General features: G+C 34.0%; 1 protein-coding gene and 1 long non-coding RNA gene across 4 annotated transcripts in view; one reads left to right on the top strand and one right to left on the bottom strand.

The window, feature by feature from the left end:
- The window catches only part of HECTD2 (HECT domain E3 ubiquitin protein ligase 2), an 81,746-nt gene extending 69,136 nt beyond the window's left edge, over nucleotides 1–12,610 (top strand). Inside the window, exons 15-21 of one of the 2 annotated variants that reach the window (XM_079138215.1) lie at nucleotides 2,784–2,942; nucleotides 4,305–4,379; nucleotides 4,954–5,041; nucleotides 5,124–5,230; nucleotides 6,480–6,595; nucleotides 7,218–7,361; nucleotides 10,292–12,610. In XM_079138215.1, coding sequence (XP_078994341.1) covers nucleotides 2,784–2,942; nucleotides 4,305–4,379; nucleotides 4,954–5,041; nucleotides 5,124–5,230; nucleotides 6,480–6,595; nucleotides 7,218–7,361; nucleotides 10,292–10,412 — 810 coding nt within the window. In that variant the 3' untranslated portion in view covers nucleotides 10,413–12,610. Of the gene's footprint in view, nucleotides 1–2,774; nucleotides 2,943–4,304; nucleotides 4,380–4,953; nucleotides 5,042–5,123; nucleotides 5,231–6,479; nucleotides 6,596–7,217; nucleotides 7,362–10,291 lie in introns of those variants that run through there. The other variant, XM_079138216.1, reaches the window with a different exon arrangement.
- LOC306660138 overlaps nucleotides 1–19,967 on the bottom strand; it is a 115,228-nt gene that overhangs the window by 19,277 nt on the left and 75,984 nt on the right. The window lies entirely within an intron of this gene.

Below are 19,967 nucleotides of genomic sequence, written 5' to 3'. Positions count from 1 at the left end.
AAAATTGTATAAGTCCATATACCATTCTCTTATCTCTGTCAGTTATATTGTGGAGGACGTTCTTGCAGGGTGGGAGGTTAAACAAGATGCCTTCTACATTAGCTTTTTAAAGTGTAAGAAATACTATCTTGAAACGAAGGAGGGAAGAGTAAATAAATGAGCAAGCACTAGAGATGTGCAGAGTAAAAAGCGGGGGACTCTCTATCTTAGAAGATTACCATCTAAATAAACAGATGACCACCAATGCAAGGTAGACTGTCCTCAGAGTCAAATGATGATATATACATTAAGTGCCAAGGAGTTCCGAGATGGAAAAAATGAGTATATTCCTCCCAGATAAGGTAGAGATTTTAAAATGAAACAGTTACATTTATACAGAACTGGAGAGAGTATCACATTATAATAAGCTGAGAGGATGGCAAAAAAAAAGGTTGAATTGTGTGGGACCTATTACAGAACAGTGAGTACCATGGGAATTACTAAACATACTACCAGGAAAAAAGAATTAAGAACCATCTTATTGAGGACTTTGTCTGTCTTTGTTGCATGCGTTGGGATAAATCCTGGGGAATGTATATAGAAATTGAAAGACTGGATGAAAGAAAAGGTAGCAGGAAAAAAACTACACATTGAGATAGTAAGCTTAATTAAAATTTTGTATATATTGTCATGTCTAAAGGTCCAAAGTGTTAAACTTCATGGTTAGAAGAATGCTTAGACTTCTTTTGTTCTGTTACCTACAGTACTCATTTGATGAATGTGTTTCAGCTTCATTGAAGGTCCCAGTCATTGGTACTTCTCACTACACTATGACCACTTTAAATTTCCTGATATATGTGATTGTCACACTTTACATTCTTATACCACAACTTAATTTGGGTGATATTTTGACTTTCTAATATTTTTAATAAAGTATTATATATTACTTATTATACTTGTTATACCTTTAAAGTAGTGCTTTACAGATATAATCATGAATTTGCTAATCTTCTTTTGCAGTAGATATTAGTTTTTGTTTAGTCAAAAGAGCATATTAAGTGTGTTTACATGTTATATATTCCAAGTTAAACAATTAAATCTAAAATTAAATAACACTCTCATTATCATGTATATTTATCACACATACACAGAAATGTATAGAAAGAAACCCCCAAAAGTGTGATACTATAGGAAAAATGTGAGATGACTGAATTATGCTCCTGTCAGTGGTTAGGAGATCTAACTATCAAAGGTGAGAAGACCTGAAAATTCAGAAGTAATAGGCATGACCATTGAGAAAAAATACTTGGTCCTGTATCTCCAGTTTTTTAAAACTTTTAGAACCAAAGATTTGTTATTTATCAGTATTGTGTTTCTTTTACAATTATTTTTAAATATGGTGAGACCTTGGAGTTTACAATAAATATTTTAGTAAAACCTACAATAATAATTGTGAAATGTTTTGAAGATTACATGGAAAGTTACAATACAACAGTGTTTTAAAACTAGAATTGCCTGTATCAAAAAGGGCATTGGAACCAAGAGAAGAGGCAATATAGTATGGTACAAGGTTTCCAGACTCTGCTGTTTGTACCACCTGAGTGGCTCCAGCAAAAAAACTGCCTATCTTCATCCCTGCTTCAACCAGAGCAGGTTGATTGAGTGTGAAATAAAATACTGTGCTGCTTCTGCATGTGAAAGTGCCCTGTAGCAAATCCCATCATCCTACTTCCTCATAGTGGAAAACCTGCCTTCAGAATTATAATATTTAAATTTTAACTGAAAAATGCTTAGAATTCATCACCATATTAGATTATCATAACTATTACAATTAGTAATTATAATATTATAGTTAATAATAACTATAGTAGTGTGGTTGTCTTTGTTGCTATTATAATTATAGAGGTGTATTAGAATACATTTTCAATATCTGTCTCCTTGAACACCTATTAAATTTTATGATTGCTTATGAAATGGTATAGCTATTCCTTATGTTATTAGGAACCTTCATTCTGTCAAAACACACTGAAATATTGTCAGTCTTTCAGTATTTAAGTTGTTTTTAATAATTTACTCGGCCTGTATGTTTAAGTTGCCTTTGGAGTCTATCAAATGAATTACTTTTAAAATAACTTTATGTAATAATTGGCAGTTGAAATACTATGAAATTTGACCCCTCTATCAGCAAATGAGTAAGTTATTTCTGTCACATAATTAATAAGTAAAATACAAATAGGCAAATTTATAACATCTGAGTTTTTATTTTGACGCTGATAAACTCCAAGTAACAAATTCCTTTCACATTTTACTATAGAAGACTACTTACCCTATTAGCTGATCGATAGTATATAGATATCCATATGCTTATTCTTCATGTTTTGTATTTAATTTTAAAATAGCCTGTATGACTATTTCTAAAATGAGTAGTGCATTCTGCAGTGAGTCTTGAATAAACTCTTGCTGCTGCTTATAAAACCACCAACATTTAAATTTAGAGAATTTTATGTTAAATAATTTAAAGAAATGTCTGAAGTTGCTATCTATTGTAATCTTAAATTAGCTTTTCCAGGGAAATCATTAAATTCTATAAACTGAACACCTTCTTTATACATGACTTTTGGTAATCAAGGAATTATATACATAAAATAAAGGGAAAATAAATGAAAGAGAGGAAAGGAAGTATGTGGGACTAATTGTAATGTCAGTGTTGAATCTGAAAGAAGTACATAAGAGACTGATGCATAACTCAAAACTCATTTGTTGTCATGAATTTTATGTTAATGCTTAACATTTAGTATGCATAGCTTATGGGACTAGCTGTTTATAACAGCATCACCTTGGATATTCGTTTCCCTCCTTGCTGTTACAAGAAATTATTGAGCCCTCCCATCGTTCCTAGTGATCAAAATACACCAGTAGGCATCTGCAGTGTTACCATTGACGACTTATGTCAAATTATGCCTGTAAGTATAGATTACTGACATGTAGTCCCTTAATGCTAAAATAATGTCTCTTCTACCTGAATAATCTTTCTCCTCCTAATGCTATTTTATTCTTAAATATGGATTCCCTGTACTTTTGGAAACTCATCTTTTTTTCATATAGCTTCCCCCTTCCTTTTAGAGACTCATCATCACTTTGCAGTATGCCTAAGCTTTTACAGAGTAGAACAGATTTTGAAATCACAGTAGTGAAAACACAGACTACCACTTTTTAGCTTTGTTAACTTGCATTTAATTTAACCTTTCTGTGCTCCAGTTTCCTTTGTGAACAATGAGATAGTCTTTATCAGTAGTTAAAACAAATGATGACAATTATGCCAAATCTATACCAGCCTAGATTTGTATGGAAAATGTATTTTGTAAAGTATATAAAAAAATTCTAACCATGCTGTTATTTATCTTTTTTAAAATAAAACTCATTTTTTTCAGGATACTTGAAAAAGTTTTGGAAATATTGGTCAGTCGTTCTATTTTAAAGTCCTTATTCATGGATAATTTGAGTTATAACAAAATATAAAAAAAAAAATTCTTCCAGTTTTCTGAACTTTTCCTTGGGAGAGGAGGGCATAGTAACTAAAATGTATAAAATACTTAACATGTGAACTGCATATTTTATGTTTAATAGGTGAATCATAAAACAGCAGATTTTAATAAGAATATAAATTGAAGCTGGGCATGATAGCACACATCTGTAATGCTAGCAACTCAGGATGCTAAGGCAGGAAGGTCACAAATTCAAGGCCAAACTAGGCAATTTAGTGAGACCCTCAGCAACTTTTGAGACCCTGTTTCAAACTAAAAAATTAAAAAAAAAAAAAAGACTGGGGATGTAGTTTAGTGTCCCTGAATTCAATCTTCAGTAGGAAAAGAAAAAAGACATTGAAGAAGCTGCAATGTAGAATATAGCATTGAGTTAGTTGTGCTGGAAACCACATTAGAGGTACGCTTATCTTAGGAGTAGATCCTGGAGTCACAATTCTATAGTTTGATTTGGATAGCTTCCTCTTACATAGCCTATAATAAATTTTCCCAAGGCTTTGGATGACAGAAATCATTAACAAGGGGCTAGGGACGTAGCTCAGTTGATAGAGTACTTGCCTTGTGTGCAAAAGGCCCTGGGTTCAATACACCACATCAAAAAAAAAAAAAAAAAATCATTAACAAGTATTTTGTATCCTGGAAAATACATCTCAAATACTTATTTTTTTAAATCTGAAATAGTTTACTCTATCTCACATGCAAGTGAACTATAGTAGATCTGTTTAGCTATTTTAGGTAATATTTGTTGATCTAAAAAGATAGATAATAGATTTCTTTTTATAGGAATTGGCCCATGGATTAAGTGAACTCTTATCATATGAAGGCAATGTTGAAGAAGATTTCTATTCAACATTCCAGGTACTAATAGGCATATAGTCTTTTGTAAGCCATTAAATGATATATGAAAAATGCTATTTGTTACTAAACACTTGCTGTTAGAAAAGATGAACGAGGATTAATCAACACACACGGTCCCCTTCTGAAAGGACCTTAACCTGGTAGAGACAGGGAAGCAGTCAGATATGGTAAAGCAGTCAGTGAAAGTCCTTAAAGAAAATTCACGGGGTGAGCTACTGTACCAGGCAGTTTTATGTGTTCCCTTGACTCAGTTACTTTTCCAGGTTTTTTGGTTTCCAAAATTAAGCCTCTCCTGTAGCATCAATACAAGAAGTTAGGAGTTGAATCTGATGAGTTAGACCAAAACACTCTCATTTTCACTATTCTTAAGATAATTGGGAGATGAAAATTACAGTGATCCACATAGCTCCTAAGACCACAGTATCAACCCAATGACCACACAGCTAGATGTATGTTATGTGTTCAAAGGGATGGGACAGTAACTATTCTTTTCAAAATTTACAAACCTGTTTATCTAAGCCTGTTATTATATCAACAATACCAATAAATATGCTGTTATGGTATCTCTCATCAGGTTTTTCAAGAAGAATTTGGAATAATTAAGTCCTATAATTTAAAGCCAGGAGGTGATAAAATTCCAGTGACCAATCAAAATAGAAAAGGTAAGCTAGACATTTGTTAAATAAAATTGAACTAATATTTACCATTTACTTTTACTTCATAACAAGTGTAATTGCTTTTCAGAGTATGTACAGCTTTATACTGACTTCCTTATCAACAAATCCATCTATAAGCAGTTTGCTGCATTTTATTATGGATTTCATAGTGTGTGTGCTTCAAATGCCCTAATGGTGAGTTTAAAACTTTAAGCTTTCAATTGGGTTTTCTAAAACTATAATACTGACAAATAATTCCTTAAGTATTTTAGTAAACATGCTTTTAAAATTAGGAAATTTTTCTACTTAATAGCTCTCCTATTCTCTAGAGATAAAAACAAAAACCCCAGTCACTTCATTTTTTTTCTCTCCTCTATGTCTGGTACTGTATGTTTTAGGACTTGTAAAACTTTTCCCAAGAAAGTAGAAGAGACCCATGAACTTAGGACTTAAACAACTGAGGGACTCAAGCACAAAAGCAGAGTTTCCATGTAGTTCCAAGGCAAAAGCCACAACTTCTCACTGATTAAGGAACATGCGTGTAATTATTTTCTGTTTCCTCAAGAGTCACTTAGAAACTCTTGAGTTGCCTCTTACCCATAAGAAATAGTTTATCTCCAGAGTCATGGTAGACTCAGATTGGTTAGACTTGCCTTGGCTGTGTGAATATGGGTTAGAATGTCATGTTGGAAATATCAGATGGTACCCTTCCTCCCAGCTACCCACGGCAAATTCCACTGTGCCACTTATATCTCCCTTCAATTTTATGAATGATTGAAATAAGGTCTTTATATGAGTTATTTTTCTTAGCACAGAGAAATGGACCATAGAAGTAACTTTGGAGCAGGAGCAGGGAACTTTTTTCCTGCTTGTTTTTAGCAACATTTGTTGTTGAAAGTACCTTTGAAAAAAATTTTTTATCAAGGTCTAAGTTTTAATTATGATACAGTAGTGGTTAATGGGGATGGAGAGAGGGAAAACAAGAATTAAATGGCATATCATGATCCCTGTTTTAGATATTTAATCTCTTTATGTAGGAGATTAACCACCTAAAAAGTGAAACAAGTGAGCACCAAGACAGATTATAAATACACAAGCTCTTCATGGCACATAAGGTGGTGGTGTGGAATATTGGTAGAAAGTAGGCAGATCAGTAGATGTAGGAACTTTATGATGCTTTGGGAGAAGAGTGATTTGGATTCACGCTAAGTCATTTGCTTGTTTTTCTGACAAACTTCTAAATTATTGTTTTATAAGGTATAATAAACCTTAGAGTAAAAATATCTTGCTTTAGTAGGAAAAATGAAAATGGAAAAGATTTTTCTTTAACAAAAATTATTTGATTTACTGTAAGAAAAATCATGATTTTTGTGATTTAAATCTGAAAATATTTATTTTTTCATTTTAAACCATTTTAATTATGATTTTTGATAATTATTGACAGCTGCTTCGTCCAGAAGAGGTTGAAATTCTGGTCTGTGGAAGTCCTGAACTGGATATGCATGCACTGCAGAGAAGTACTCAGTATGATGGGTATGCAAAAACAGACCTAACTATACGGTGAGCCCCTTATATTCCTGGTAGGGTGATGTAGAAAAGAGAACAAAATAGAATATGGTTTGCTTATTTGTATAACTTATAATATGAATCAGTTAAGTTAGCTGAAATATTATAGAGTCATACATTATCTTATTTCATCTGTAGAAAGTAATGAGAATATTAAATATGAAATCACTTAGAAATCCCCTTTTCACTTATTTTAAAAAATAACTTTGGTCTATATTTACAAGTAGCATTTTAATAGCACTTGTTAGGCTTGGGAGGTAGCTCAGAGGTACAGTGCTTGCCTAGCATACACAAGGTCCTGAATTCAATCCCCAGTACTGGGGAGAAAAAATATCATTGTGTTGATAAGTAAGACTTGTAAGTTATATGTAGAACAACCATGAGTTCTGTATTATCCACTATTGTACTTATATAATTTTATAAAATTGTTATTTATAATAATGTTAGTCACAAATCTAATTCATACATAGAAAACTCATTCTTTAATTTTACATTAGGGACATTATGTATTTGCAAGGAAAAAATTTTTTTTCTCAGGTTACTTTATATTACTTTATTATAATCTGCATGATTTTTGTCAGGATATTTCATGTAAATTTCCTTTGGTATTCTATAGATACTTTTGGGATGTTGTGCTTGGATTTCCTCTTGATCTTCAAAAGAAATTGCTACATTTTACTACAGGAAGTGACAGAGTTCCTGTCGGAGGAATGGCTGATTTGAACTTTAAAATCTCAAAGAATGAAACTTCTACTAACTGGTAAATTTCCAGATTATAATCTTATTTTAATTTATAGGTTCTTGCTAATAATAACATTATACTTGGAATTAGCAGATTCACTTAGTCTGAAATCATTTTCATAGAAAAAACTTCAGAGTAAACATGACCTTCAAATGAGAAAGACTTTAGCTAAAAGTTCTTTATTACCTTTTGACACATGTCAATACTAACTGATAGAAGTTCATTTCCATGAACTTTTTACTTTGCTAGGTTAAATAATTGCTTTGTAGTCTCTTTTAGAACCTAACCTACTTTGTAGTAGTATGTTGTCTAACCTTCATTTTTACTTAAATATACATTTCACTTTTAGGAAAAATATTAAGTTGGAGTTTCTTATTTATTTGTGGGGGTTTTGGCCTATTATACTTAGCATTAGAGGCACCTCTAGAACAAGTTGTCTTATTTTAAAATCTCATGCTCTTTACATAATGAAGTGGTACTGATAATGGCTTTGAATTATTTGCTAGTAGTGTTAATTGGTTAATGCTTATCTACTTACTATTTTTCCTAAATACTTTGTCATTACTAAAGTCAATTTGAGTAGATACAAACTCTGATAATAGTCATTTTTTCCCTCCTATTCTATACATTGAATGTTGCCTGAGCCCTGTCAGTTTTTTCTTTCATTTTAGAGCTGGAATCTGTCCTTTGCTTTCCCATTTGCCACCACCCTGATTAGTTAACTTTTTACCTCATTCCTAATTTATTTAAATAGTCTCTTTCCTAATTTACCTGCTCAGGTTCTTCCTTGTCTAATTAAATTGTCTTAATTATTAAGTTCATTTTCCTTAACACTGTTTTTTGATCATGATTTTTTCCAGGGCAGTAATTGTTCCCTATCAGTTTACGTTCTAGAATCTAGAACCTATCAAATAAAGCTCTATAGCCTTCTGTACTACATATCATTTTCATTTCTTTTTATGCTCTGTTTTACTATTCCCTTAAACACATTCTGTGCCTTCCTTCCTCCACACCTTTAAGTTGTTCTCGTCACATGTAATATATGCTTGCTATCTCTCTGGAAGACCCGGTTTAATGTTAGCTTCCTCTGTAAAGCCCAAAGTCCTCATTATTCAGTTCTCAAATATTGAAGTAACAATGCTATTTACTGCATTATATTTTATATCTTAAGTCATTTAGCACCTCAAGACAGTCCAAGCCTTATATACCTTTGTAGTCTCCATATAGTCCATGCATTAAATGAATATTAAAGCAAACATCAAAATTGTATTTTAAAACTTAAAACAAATGTTTATACACACATGTATATAATTACTGTTTCTGCACTAGATTTATAAAGACCTAAAATGAGAAAACTACAATAGAAGTCTTCTGAGCTTACAGATTTATTTGCTCAACATAAATTAATTTTTCATAATATTTTATATTAACAAAAATATTATCAATTTAATTTGTGCTTGGTGCTGGAAATCAAACCCAGGACCTTGTGCATGATAGGCAAGTGCTTTTCTACTGAGCTACATCCCCAGCCAAATACCCATTTTATAAGATAATCTGAATAGTGTATTTTAATATAAATAATAGTAAAACAATAATTATTAATAAAACAAATAAATAGTGCAACAATACATATAATGTCAATTGCATATAAGCTTTTCTAATTATTATTTTAGTGATTATTTTATCAGCTAATATGACTTAGTCATGAATATAACATAATTCTAAGACTCCTAGTGGGAACTTCACACAGATTAAATGTAGCTGACTGTCACAGACACATGACATTTCAATCTGATACAGTTGGTGTACCTCAAAAAACAAGGATAATACTCCAGGTAAAAGGGGAGTTTCCATACCTCCTCCCACCATGAAAATACACTAGATTTTTTTTTTATTAAATAAGAATGTTAAGTGTTTAGGTGTTACAGCACTGGTTTTGAAGTCAGACTGATCTGGGTTTGAATCTGAGGTCTACATCTTTACCAGCTTTGTAGCTTTGAATAGGTTATTTAACCTGTAAACTTAACATCTATTTTTCTTCACCAATAAAATTAAAATAATAACTACTTTTTAGGTTTTTTTGACTCTTAAACGAAGTAATGTACGTAAAAGAATTAGGCACAGTGCTTATCACAGACAAGCACTCAGTAAGTGCTAACCAATTCTGATTATTATTAAATCAGGGGAGCTCTCAAAGTTCTTAATCATACGAACTTCTTTTAAATCCTCCTTTTTTCTGGTGTATTCTCATTTTTATTTGTTGACTTCTCTTGATAGCTATTCTGATGTGTGGATTCATAAAAACTGAAAAAAAGGGTATAAGTTATCTATAGAAATCTGGAATGAAGAAAACAGTGACATCTGGTATAGGGTTGGGGAGCTGATCAAAGAATCCAGAGGCTGACTATTGCATCTGAATCAAGGACAACATTAAAAGTGTCTCTATTAGTATTCTCAACATGCTCTTTTTATAACTTTTTGATGATTAAGACTGGAATACTTTTAACATTATATTATCTATTGCTTTCTAGGTGTTTTATGTAGGTAGCTTTTCTGTTCTTTTAAACAACCTACTTGGATAGTTTACCCTACTGTGTTGATTATGACTAAGATTTGAAGACATTAAGCAACTCAAAGAAAGTCCCATAGCTCATAAGTGGAGAAAGCAGTATTCAAGTTCAGATCTGATTCCAGAACAGATACTTTTCAAATGAAAGGTTCATGAGAGCAGGGATATTGTCTGTCTAGTCTGTAAATGTAGCCCTAGTGTCTAGAATGGTACCTGGTACCTAGTTAGGTACTAAATAAATATTCATTCAATACAGGAATACATGAGTTATATCTTGACAAAGTAAAATAGATTTGATTGGGTCTGATATATTTTAAAAATTTGTTTAGCATTTTGTGTGCATTTTAAGACAGTATTTTCAAAATTATTTTTTCCCTAGGTTACCTGTGGCCCACACCTGCTTCAATCAACTTTGCCTTCCCCCCTACAAGAGCAAAAAAGACCTGAAACAGAAATTGATCATTGGAATTTCAAATTCAGAAGGTTTTGGTCTTGAGTAACCTAGAAGACTTGAAATATAATATTTTATATGTAGCATTCACTTCCCTCTTATTGTGCCTTTAACCTTTTCATGTTTCTGTCTCAAAACACTTTCAAAAAGCTCCAACTTTAAAAGACTGAGGTGTTTTTTTTTTTTTGTAATCAATTATGAAATATGTTTAGTGAAGGCATGATTTTCTAAAAACACAGAATTTTCTTGAGTGAGAAAAAGACCACATGGCAGAAACGGATATGAGTCCAGTCACTCATTTTTTATAGCACTTTATCATTTTCCATAAATAGTTTGTCACAGGTGTTCCACTGGGAAAACAAAGTATAGTGAAGAATGCATTTATGACATAGTTGAACCCAGTGGCAGATTGTGTGCTACTAGCACACAGTAGCAAAGCAAATAGCTACATAATCTTTAACATAAAGCATGTAGCCATATTTTCATATAGAGGTAAACAACAGTATAATTGCAAATGCAGTTTACAGGGTTTTTTGATATACTGGCTTTGGGTCCTATAAGATTCTTTTCAACTGTTGCTGAAAAGCATGTAAATAATTACATAATAGCCTGAGAATAATGGGATTTTGATAGTGTCATTTATTGCTAAAGATTTATTTTTACAAAGTAAATTCAGGGTTTTAGATGTGTATACAGCTTTTACAAATCAATAAAGATGATTGTACAAGAGTATTTTCAGACTAATTGGATTAAGGTTATATTCTTTTAAGTATTGTTAGTCTGCATGCACATTGGCAGTAACTAGTTACCTGAATACTCTGTAATATTTGTATATTGATCATTTCTTCTTAAGGATCAAGACATCAGAAAAAATCAGATCTAACTTAACCATTGATGAATTAAGTCAATTACAAGCACAAAAGAAAAGAACTTTTATATATATTTTGATTGATGTACAAGACTTATATCTACATTTTTTGATCACCAGTTGTAATGAAACACTAATTTTTGGAAAAAATAGGATAAGGTATTTGACAAAAGTGAATAAAATAATAACATTTGTGTCAAAATGATGTAACTTGGCATAAAATTTAAGTTCAACATTTTGGCCAAAATGTTTGTTTTCCACTGGATTCTGAACATCGTACATTCAAAAGCACCCTTTGTTGTTTGTTTTGTTTCTAATAAAGTAGCATGTAAAAAGAAACTGTATTTTAAGTCACAGTAAATGGGGATTTTTTAATTCATAGCAAATGAAGCAGTTTTATTAGCATGTTACAAATATTTCCAGTTCAAGACTTCTCTATTCTTTGATAGCTTTCCTTCAGAAAATTCTGAAGTTCTATTTGCAATAATAATAAAACCAGCATTTAGTACCAGCATATGGTTCATAGGCAAATAATACTTTCCCAAAATTTTTATCTGAGTTTAGGTTATGTTCTTGTTGCTGTGCTTCCTACACCCAACCAGCAGAATTCTTCAAGGGTGGCGGAATTAATCAACTTGTTTTTCAATCGTTCTGAACCCAAACCACAAATCTATTTAAGGAAAAGTAGTTACTTCATTTACTGTTCTCTGAGACAGAAGTGACTATGTTTTTCTATTTGAGTATACTGTTAAAGGGTATTTCTTCTTTAAAATCTTGGAAAGCCTAAGAGAGTTAAAGGCATAATGGTTTTGATTTGCTTTGTTTTACTGTTTTTAATCCATATGCAAATAAAACTGCTTCTCTCTTACCCTGCTTGAAGTAGAAAGTAAGATGTTTAATGTAGGTTACTACTAACTAATAAGCACAAAAGAATCATGTATAAGAAATCAGATATAAGTATTTCAAGTAAAATGTAAACAGTTTTTATTTGGTAGAAATGATTCATGGAAAAATTGTGTTGGCTTGGTCTGCATGTTTAATGATGTGCTTGTATATTGATAGATTTGTCACTTTTAAGTAAGTACATAAGCAAGCCAAATTTTAAATGATGAAATTCATAAATAACTGGAGAATTTTTGTTATTTGTTACTAAGTTGAAAGTTATAATCATTTATCACTAAATTGCACATTACCCTTATTTATTTATGCTGTTTTTGGTTTACATTGTAATAATACCTCATTTATAAAGTAAAAACCACTACTGTTACATTTTGTTAATTTAAACAGCTAGAAAATTCATGTTGTTACTTTTTTTTATAATCTGTTAATGAATTCATGATTTTTGTATCTGCCACAGTAAATTAAAGCATTACACAATATTTATCAGTATATACAAAATGTCTTTTTGTAACAGTCCCCCTTTTTGGTACAAATCTGTATTGTTAGTTTCTGGATAAAATTTTTTAAATATTAAAATAATATAGTTAGGCATAAGTTCATTTTTTGAACACTAGGAAGTTAACTAAAGCCATAGTTTTAAAATAGAAATGCAAATATTCTTTGCACTACTCTATCCCTTAAACTAGTAATCAGGAAAACTAAAGAGTTTAGGAAAACTGCTAACATATAGCTTCAAAAGACATGGTGTTGACACCAAGTATAACCAACTTCCTTAGCATATTTTGAGTATGAAACAATATATGTCCAGTATGATCACACAGATACCCCACCAAACAAATATTAGTGCCAATGAAGTACACCCAGAAGTGAATTGAGTTTGACATTTTATTGGCCACAGATAGACAACTTCCTCCTCAAAACCAATCCTCTGGCCCTTTCCTCCCTTGCCCACATTTCCTAAACCTAGGGAAGAAAGAGGAGGTTATGAAGGTGGAAGAAAGAATGTTATAAATGATCCATGTACAGATAAAACTACTTCTAAGTCTTAGGAGTTTAACTCCTCCTGAATAACTTTTAAGAGCTATTTCTTTATTCTGGCTATTGATCCTTTGTTAATTGGGAGTTACATTGCTTCAATTTGAATCCCAAATTGCCAATGACTCATACCTTTGTAAGATAGGGAGCTGACAGAAGAAAGACCAGGGTGGGTTTTCTCAGAGGAGGACCCAAGATCTGTTCACCTCACTGGCTGTAGGTCCTTTACTCCAGGCTGGAGTAAATAATCGTTGGTAAACCCACACAGCCTGGGTTTACCATTCACTAGCTGTTTATTATTCCTTAGATGTGTTAACTTCCCCATACCTCAACTGTAAATAGAAATCATTTGTAAGATGGGAGAAATAAACCTACCTAGGGTCTGCAGGGGAAATTGAATGAATTAATGTGTGAAGCACTCACATGGTGCCTGACATAAAGTAAGCAATATTTATTAAAGAATGCAAGATAAATCATGGTGCTATTGTGTTAACATCTTCAACCATTGCCTCTGAAGCCATCTGGAGGTTTTTGACTCTCAGACATTGAGTTCAGCTACAGATTAAAGAGCATGAAGTATTTTTGAGGTTTTAAAATTGCCTAAGAATCTTCCCTATTCTAGAAATGACTTTAGAATTTATCCTAAGTCTCACTAGCACAGGTTTTAAATACTATTGTAGATGGGTAACGATAGAATTTTAAAACTCAAAAACAAATGAGCAGTTTACTTTAATGAAATATTTCAAATATAGAGAAATTTTTCAGAGATGATCATAATGAAAATGTCCTCACCCTCAGATCTAATAAACACCTTTATCCATTCCCAGCATACTCCCTGTGTTTCCCATTAACCTGTGGTTTGCAGTGACTCCTTCCCGCAGCATTTTTACATTTGTAATATACATGTATCTGTAAGTGCTACAAAGTGTCATTATAATTGCATTCATAATATGCTCTACGTATCTTTCTACAACCTTTTTTCATTCAGTACTCTTTTTTAGATTTATGTAGATGTTCTGAGACAAGTTTGCTGAGGGTGAGGACGGACGATGCTTACCCTTCTTAGCCTTACCCAGCACACTCACCCAGGCATCGAAAATCGAGCTCTGAAGGCATGGATCTAATTTTATTTAGGGTTGCACAGGACATATACAGGCACATTATCCAATCAGGTTAACACGCTTGTTAAAATATAACAGTCAGCCTATAGGTGAACTATATGTCGAGGGTCCAGGTAGTGTAAACAAACCAAGCATGCCTAAGCAATTCTGCCCAGCAACAGGTCTGAGACAAAGGACTGGTGGAATAGCAAGCTCCTGCACACAGCATGAGGCAAGGCAGCGCAGGCAAGCTCACATCACAGCCTGCTGGGGTGCATGACAGAACGAGGCCTCCCCTCAGCTCAAACTCAGCCTCAGCAACTGCAAAGACCTTCATTCCAAGGTGAGTCTTTACCATTACCTCAGTTTCTCTGTTCAGTCTGTTTGGCTTACTTAGACCATGGTGTCAGTGTCAGATAAGCTTGAGGAATGTTCCCTACAGATTTATCCCTATTGATTAGTTAGATATAATTCATCTATTTTTGCTGCAGGATAAGATCTTATTAAATGAGCGTGCCATGGTTTCCTGATCCAGCCTTTTACACACTCATGTTTCTGTGTGTGAACCAGAGTCTGAGGCACACTGCGCCTTGTTGGGCGTATGTGCACATGAGTTCCCCTGGATTACAGCTCAGATGTATCATTGTGCAATTACAGCGTGCACATCTTCAGCCTTATTAGATATTGTCCTCTCCAGATTGGTGGTTCTGGCATTGCTTTCTGCCAGCATTATAAAAGAGTTGTCATCTCTTCATGTTCTCATCACTTGGTTTCATCAGACTTTTTCTTGTTTCTGTGTTGATTTAGTGTGTTTTAATTTGCATTTTCATAATTGTTAGTGTCATTGGAACACCTTTATATACATTCAGATTTCTTCAGTGAAAAACCAGTTCAGTATTCCTTGCCTTTTTTTCCCCCCTTCATTGGTATTTATGAGTTCTGTATTCTGGATACCTATCCTATGTGAACAGTTAGAAACTCTGCTGCTTCAGTTTGAATCCCAGATCTGGCAATGAATGAGTGACTGTGGACAAATTACTTAGCATCGTTTTTATAGAGGGGCCTCCATTTACCCCTCTGTAAAATAAAATAATACTAAGCTCATAGGGTTTAAATAAGTTTATATATAGGTATATGTAAGTAATATTGTGTATACATATGTACACATATGTGTATGTAATGTATAAGTATATATAAGTTCAAAAAGTATGTAATATGGTATCAGATTTGTATACTTATAGATGATATATACATTAACAATGAATATACCATATATGAAGGACTTACACTTAAGCCTGACTATAAAAGTATTCTGTATTTACTATTATTACTATTGCTGCTATTATTGTTGCTCATTCATTGATGGTGACTTATGCTTGTGCCACCTCAACTTGTAACTTTTTCTATATGGCTCTCTGACTATTTCTATTACTAGCAATAATATTTTATTCGGTCTCCATTGGCTTGTAAACATTGGTATCATTGACTTACCCTTCTCTTTCACCTCTACATCAGCAAGCTGCATCTTTATGTGATCTCTCAGATTTGACCTTTCTACTCTATCTCTACAGCCTTTTCCTTGGTTCATATCGATCCTCAACACTTCATAGCCAACTGGCCTCCTTGAGTGTGGATTTATTCTTCTATTTATTCTAAGATCTCAACAGTTAATCTCTGTAAAATTCTATTTTTATCATGTACCTCCCTGTAAAGAATCTGAGATATATCTCATGCTTATTTGAGCACCTTCCAGTTGCAAAGCCAAGCATGCACTCCACTCTTGGTTTGCATTTGTTTTTGTTTCCCAGTACCAACTTCTGAAAGAATAGGTCCTGTGCTGTTTCCTGAACACTTGCTGTTCAGTCTCATCCCTGCTCAGTGTGGGGAGCCTTCTAAGATACTCTTTTTGTTTCTTTCCAACCAACCAGCTCCTCCCTGTCTATCGCAAACCAATTTAAGTCTCCTCCCCACTCCAATCTCCCCAGACCAGATGACTCCACTGCCAAAGCTTACCCTGAACCATCTCCACCCCACAAACAAAACTTCTAGCTGGAAGGCAAATATCTCTCTTTTCCATAACCACCACACCAATCTTTTCAGACCGCATTTAGTCTTTTCAAATTGTGTGCTTGCTTAAATGCATGCACATCAACAACTCAAGAACAGAGGAACTTCCTGTGCCCCACCTAGCACCTCACACAGTGCTGGGTCAGTAAACTTCAATAAAAATCCAGCCTGACTTGTTGACTGGGAAGTGAAACACCAAAATCAGTGTAGTGAACCAGACACCTGTGTGAGGGAGTAGGTTTTTTTTTTTTTTTTTTTTTAGAGCAAAGATTTTATTTTTATTTATTTTACTCAGATCTTTTTTAAAAATCTTTTAGATGTTGATGGACCTTTTTTTTATTGTAAACAAATGGGATACATGTTGTTTCTCTGTTTGTACATGGAGTAAAGACATACCATTTGTGTACTCATAAATTTACATAGGGTAATGTTGTGGAGTAGGTCTTTTGAAATTGTAGCCTGCTGCACTCACCAAACCTGCTCACACCCTGTCGGGACTTCAGCATATCGACCTCAGGGTAGCACCTTCTAACACCCCCACCACCTTGCCATCAGTCTGGTCTGCCTTTCCATTCAAACCTCAGTGCCTCTAGTTACCAGGTGACTCATTCATCACAGAAGACAGTGAGAAGTGGCAGCTATTGTGCATAAACTGGGAAAGAAAAAGTAAGATGGATCACAGAATAGGTCTATGGTAATATCCAAATTTTGAGTCCGTGTGAGTATGTGGGTATGAGTATGTGTGCATACACACATGCATGTATATGTTCTCAAATATTTTATTACACTTCATTAATAGTAATTAGCACTGAGATTATGCATTCTTTTACTTTTTAACTTTTTTAAACCACTTATCTAGTACCTTGAGTGTCCGTGGGATATTAATTAAAGGAGCAGAGATGAATATTTATGGATCACTTATGGTGTATGAGGCATTTTAGGTACACAGTTTGATGTTCAAGCTAATCTTTACAACATAAAATTGATGTTATTTTTTTCCACATTGCGTGTATGAAGTTGAAACTCAAAGAGACCCAGAGGCTTGCTCAAGGTCACAGAGCTCTCAAGGAACCAAGGCAGAATTTGAATTCCTGTCTAACTCTAAACATTGCAGTACTCCATATCACATTTCACCTGAGAGTTTTCCAGAAATTCTCAAGCTTGAACTATGTCTTTAGAAGTAGAAAAATGTTTTCTTACTGTCTAGACCAGAGTCGATCAACATGGGTTCTAGTCTCAAATCTTACAAAGGTTGTTTAACTTTAGATGTTTTCTGTATTTGCTTCCCCCTGCTTCCTTTTTTGTCTTTAAAAAAAAAAAAAAAAAAAAAATGATGAGGGCTGGGGATATAGCTCAGTTGGCAGAGTGCTTGCCCCACAAGCACAAGGCCCTGGGTTCAATCCCCAGGCCCACAAAAAAAAAAAAAAAAAAAAAAAAAAAAAGAGTTTAAAAAAAGTTTAAAAAAAATAAAAAAAAAAAAAAAAAAAAAAAAAAAAATGGATATCTGTGGAATTTTAAAGTACACATAACAATTTTTTTTCTGGGTCAAGAGAAGAGTTGTCTATAATAACGACCACTTACAAAACCATGTCAGTGAAAATGCTACATATCTGACCACCTGGAATATGGAGAAAGCAGTATTTGTGAGGAAATCTATAGCTTTAAATATGTTTATTACCAAAAGGTAAAATCAATGAGTTCAACAAATAAAAGTTCAATGCAAGGTGAATGGGCAGGTAGTGAAGAAAAATAGAAAGAAAAGCATCAGTACATAATTGAATAAGGAAAAATAAAGATAGTATAATTGAGACATTAACCTAAGAGAAGTTTCCTTTAAAAGGCTGAAAAAAAATCAATAAACTTCTAGCAAATTTATTAATCAAGAAAAAAGGAAAAACACGTGAGTGTAGAAATGAGATGGCAGGGAAAGTCTTGGAGCCCAGGGTTGTTCACTCTGCCGAGGTTGCAATTCTGTCACTGCTTTGAAGAAAATTAAGATGACTAAGAGAATTTTGGAGGCTGTTTTTGCAACACACTCCAGAAAATGACTAAGGATTGGAAAGAAACTTACGTTGGCCATACTCATCCCACTGGGGACTCCTGCTTTCACTCTGTCCTTCACCCTAACCTCTCCTCTGAACTCCAACCCTAGATTTCAGGTGAGTCTGGGCAGTTCCACTGAGGTAACCTGCTCCTCCAAAATGTTGTCACTTGGATCTCACGTCTTTCCCTTTTTCCCTCCTCCTTCTCCCATTCCCCTTTTCCTTCTTTCCTCCACCATTTTTCTGTGGACCTATAAATGACACTATCTTCCTAATTGCCCCCAGGTTAACCCCAGGCATTGTTTTTTAACAGCTTCCTTCCCCTTTTGTCCTTGAACCTTTGATAACCTCCCTGAGCTCTGTCAGTTCTATAGCCACAGTGCATCTATTAGCACTGCCACTGCCCTAATTCAGGCCTTGGCCACCTGACCATTATGTGGTAGCTCTGATCCATCTACACATACTTACCATAGCACTGCTCAGAAACCTCCAACGCTCTCCACTGCCAACAATACACAGTCAAAATAAACAGCCAGGGACTGAAGGCTCGCCATTGTCCAACTCACTTTGTTCAACTTTAGTTCTTATGCATCTCCTTTGGAAATGCTATAATCCTCCTGAGCAGCACAAAGACTTGTCATAAATCCATACCAGGAGTTCCAAGAGAAGTGTCACTAAGAAATTGTGCACCCACCCAAGTTGTCCTTCAAACAAAAAAAATCAGGTTTGAGCATGCAAGAATTTAAGGAATGCAGCTTTTAAATGCCCATCCCACCACCACCACCAAAAAAAAAGAAAAGAAAAAAAATCAAAAGATTTTCTAAAACCCAACTAGATGACAAAAATCTAAGTTACAATTAGAGTACAAGTGTATTAATTCTAAACCTAATAAAACAAAAGTAAACTAAACATTGTGTAGGACTAGTGAAACCCTGTGTATGCAGGGGTCATTGCCATCCTCGGGAGAGAAAGAATGTAGAATTGGGTTGTGAATCCCAACTCAGAGTCAAAGCTGAATCCTCTACGACATGCTAACTGTGTTACCCTGGGAACATACCTCAGTGCCTTTGAACCTCAATTTCCTCTCTACCTACCTGCCATCTACCTAGTATTAAATCTATCATCTACCTTTATTTGTCTAGCATCCATCATCTACCATCTCCATCTACCCCTTATCTATCCATTTGTATATATAGAATGCATCTATCATTCATCTATCCACCCCTCTCTACGCATTAATAAAAGGACTGGATGATTCCATTGTCAAGGGAATCATGCTCCTTTTCCTACATTGCAACCTTGACCCACAATTTAAAAAAGCCTCTGATTCTTCTCTCCACTCAGGGAGTGGAATAAGAACTTACTTTCTCTCTATCCTGTCATTGCCACTCCTAAAAGGAAGCAGTTGTTTTTTGATCCATGAGTCTGGTCACACTGAGCCACATTTTAAGGAATTGTGGACCTCTGTACAGAAAAGCTGCTCCAAGCCTTGTTCTTCTCTCTAGTTCTGTGGTAACTGCTGGCCTGCTTGAGTCTAAGCATAGTGAGCACTTGTGCTTCCAGTCACACATATCCACTGGCCACTGGCAACC

The sequence above is a fragment of the Sciurus vulgaris genome, assembly GCF_902686455.1.
Source record: "Sciurus vulgaris genome assembly, chromosome: 4".
NCBI lineage: Eukaryota > Metazoa > Chordata > Mammalia > Rodentia > Sciuridae > Sciurus > Sciurus vulgaris.
The sequence above is the reverse complement of the archived record's forward strand: the minus strand, read 5'-3'. Positions and strand labels throughout refer to the sequence as shown.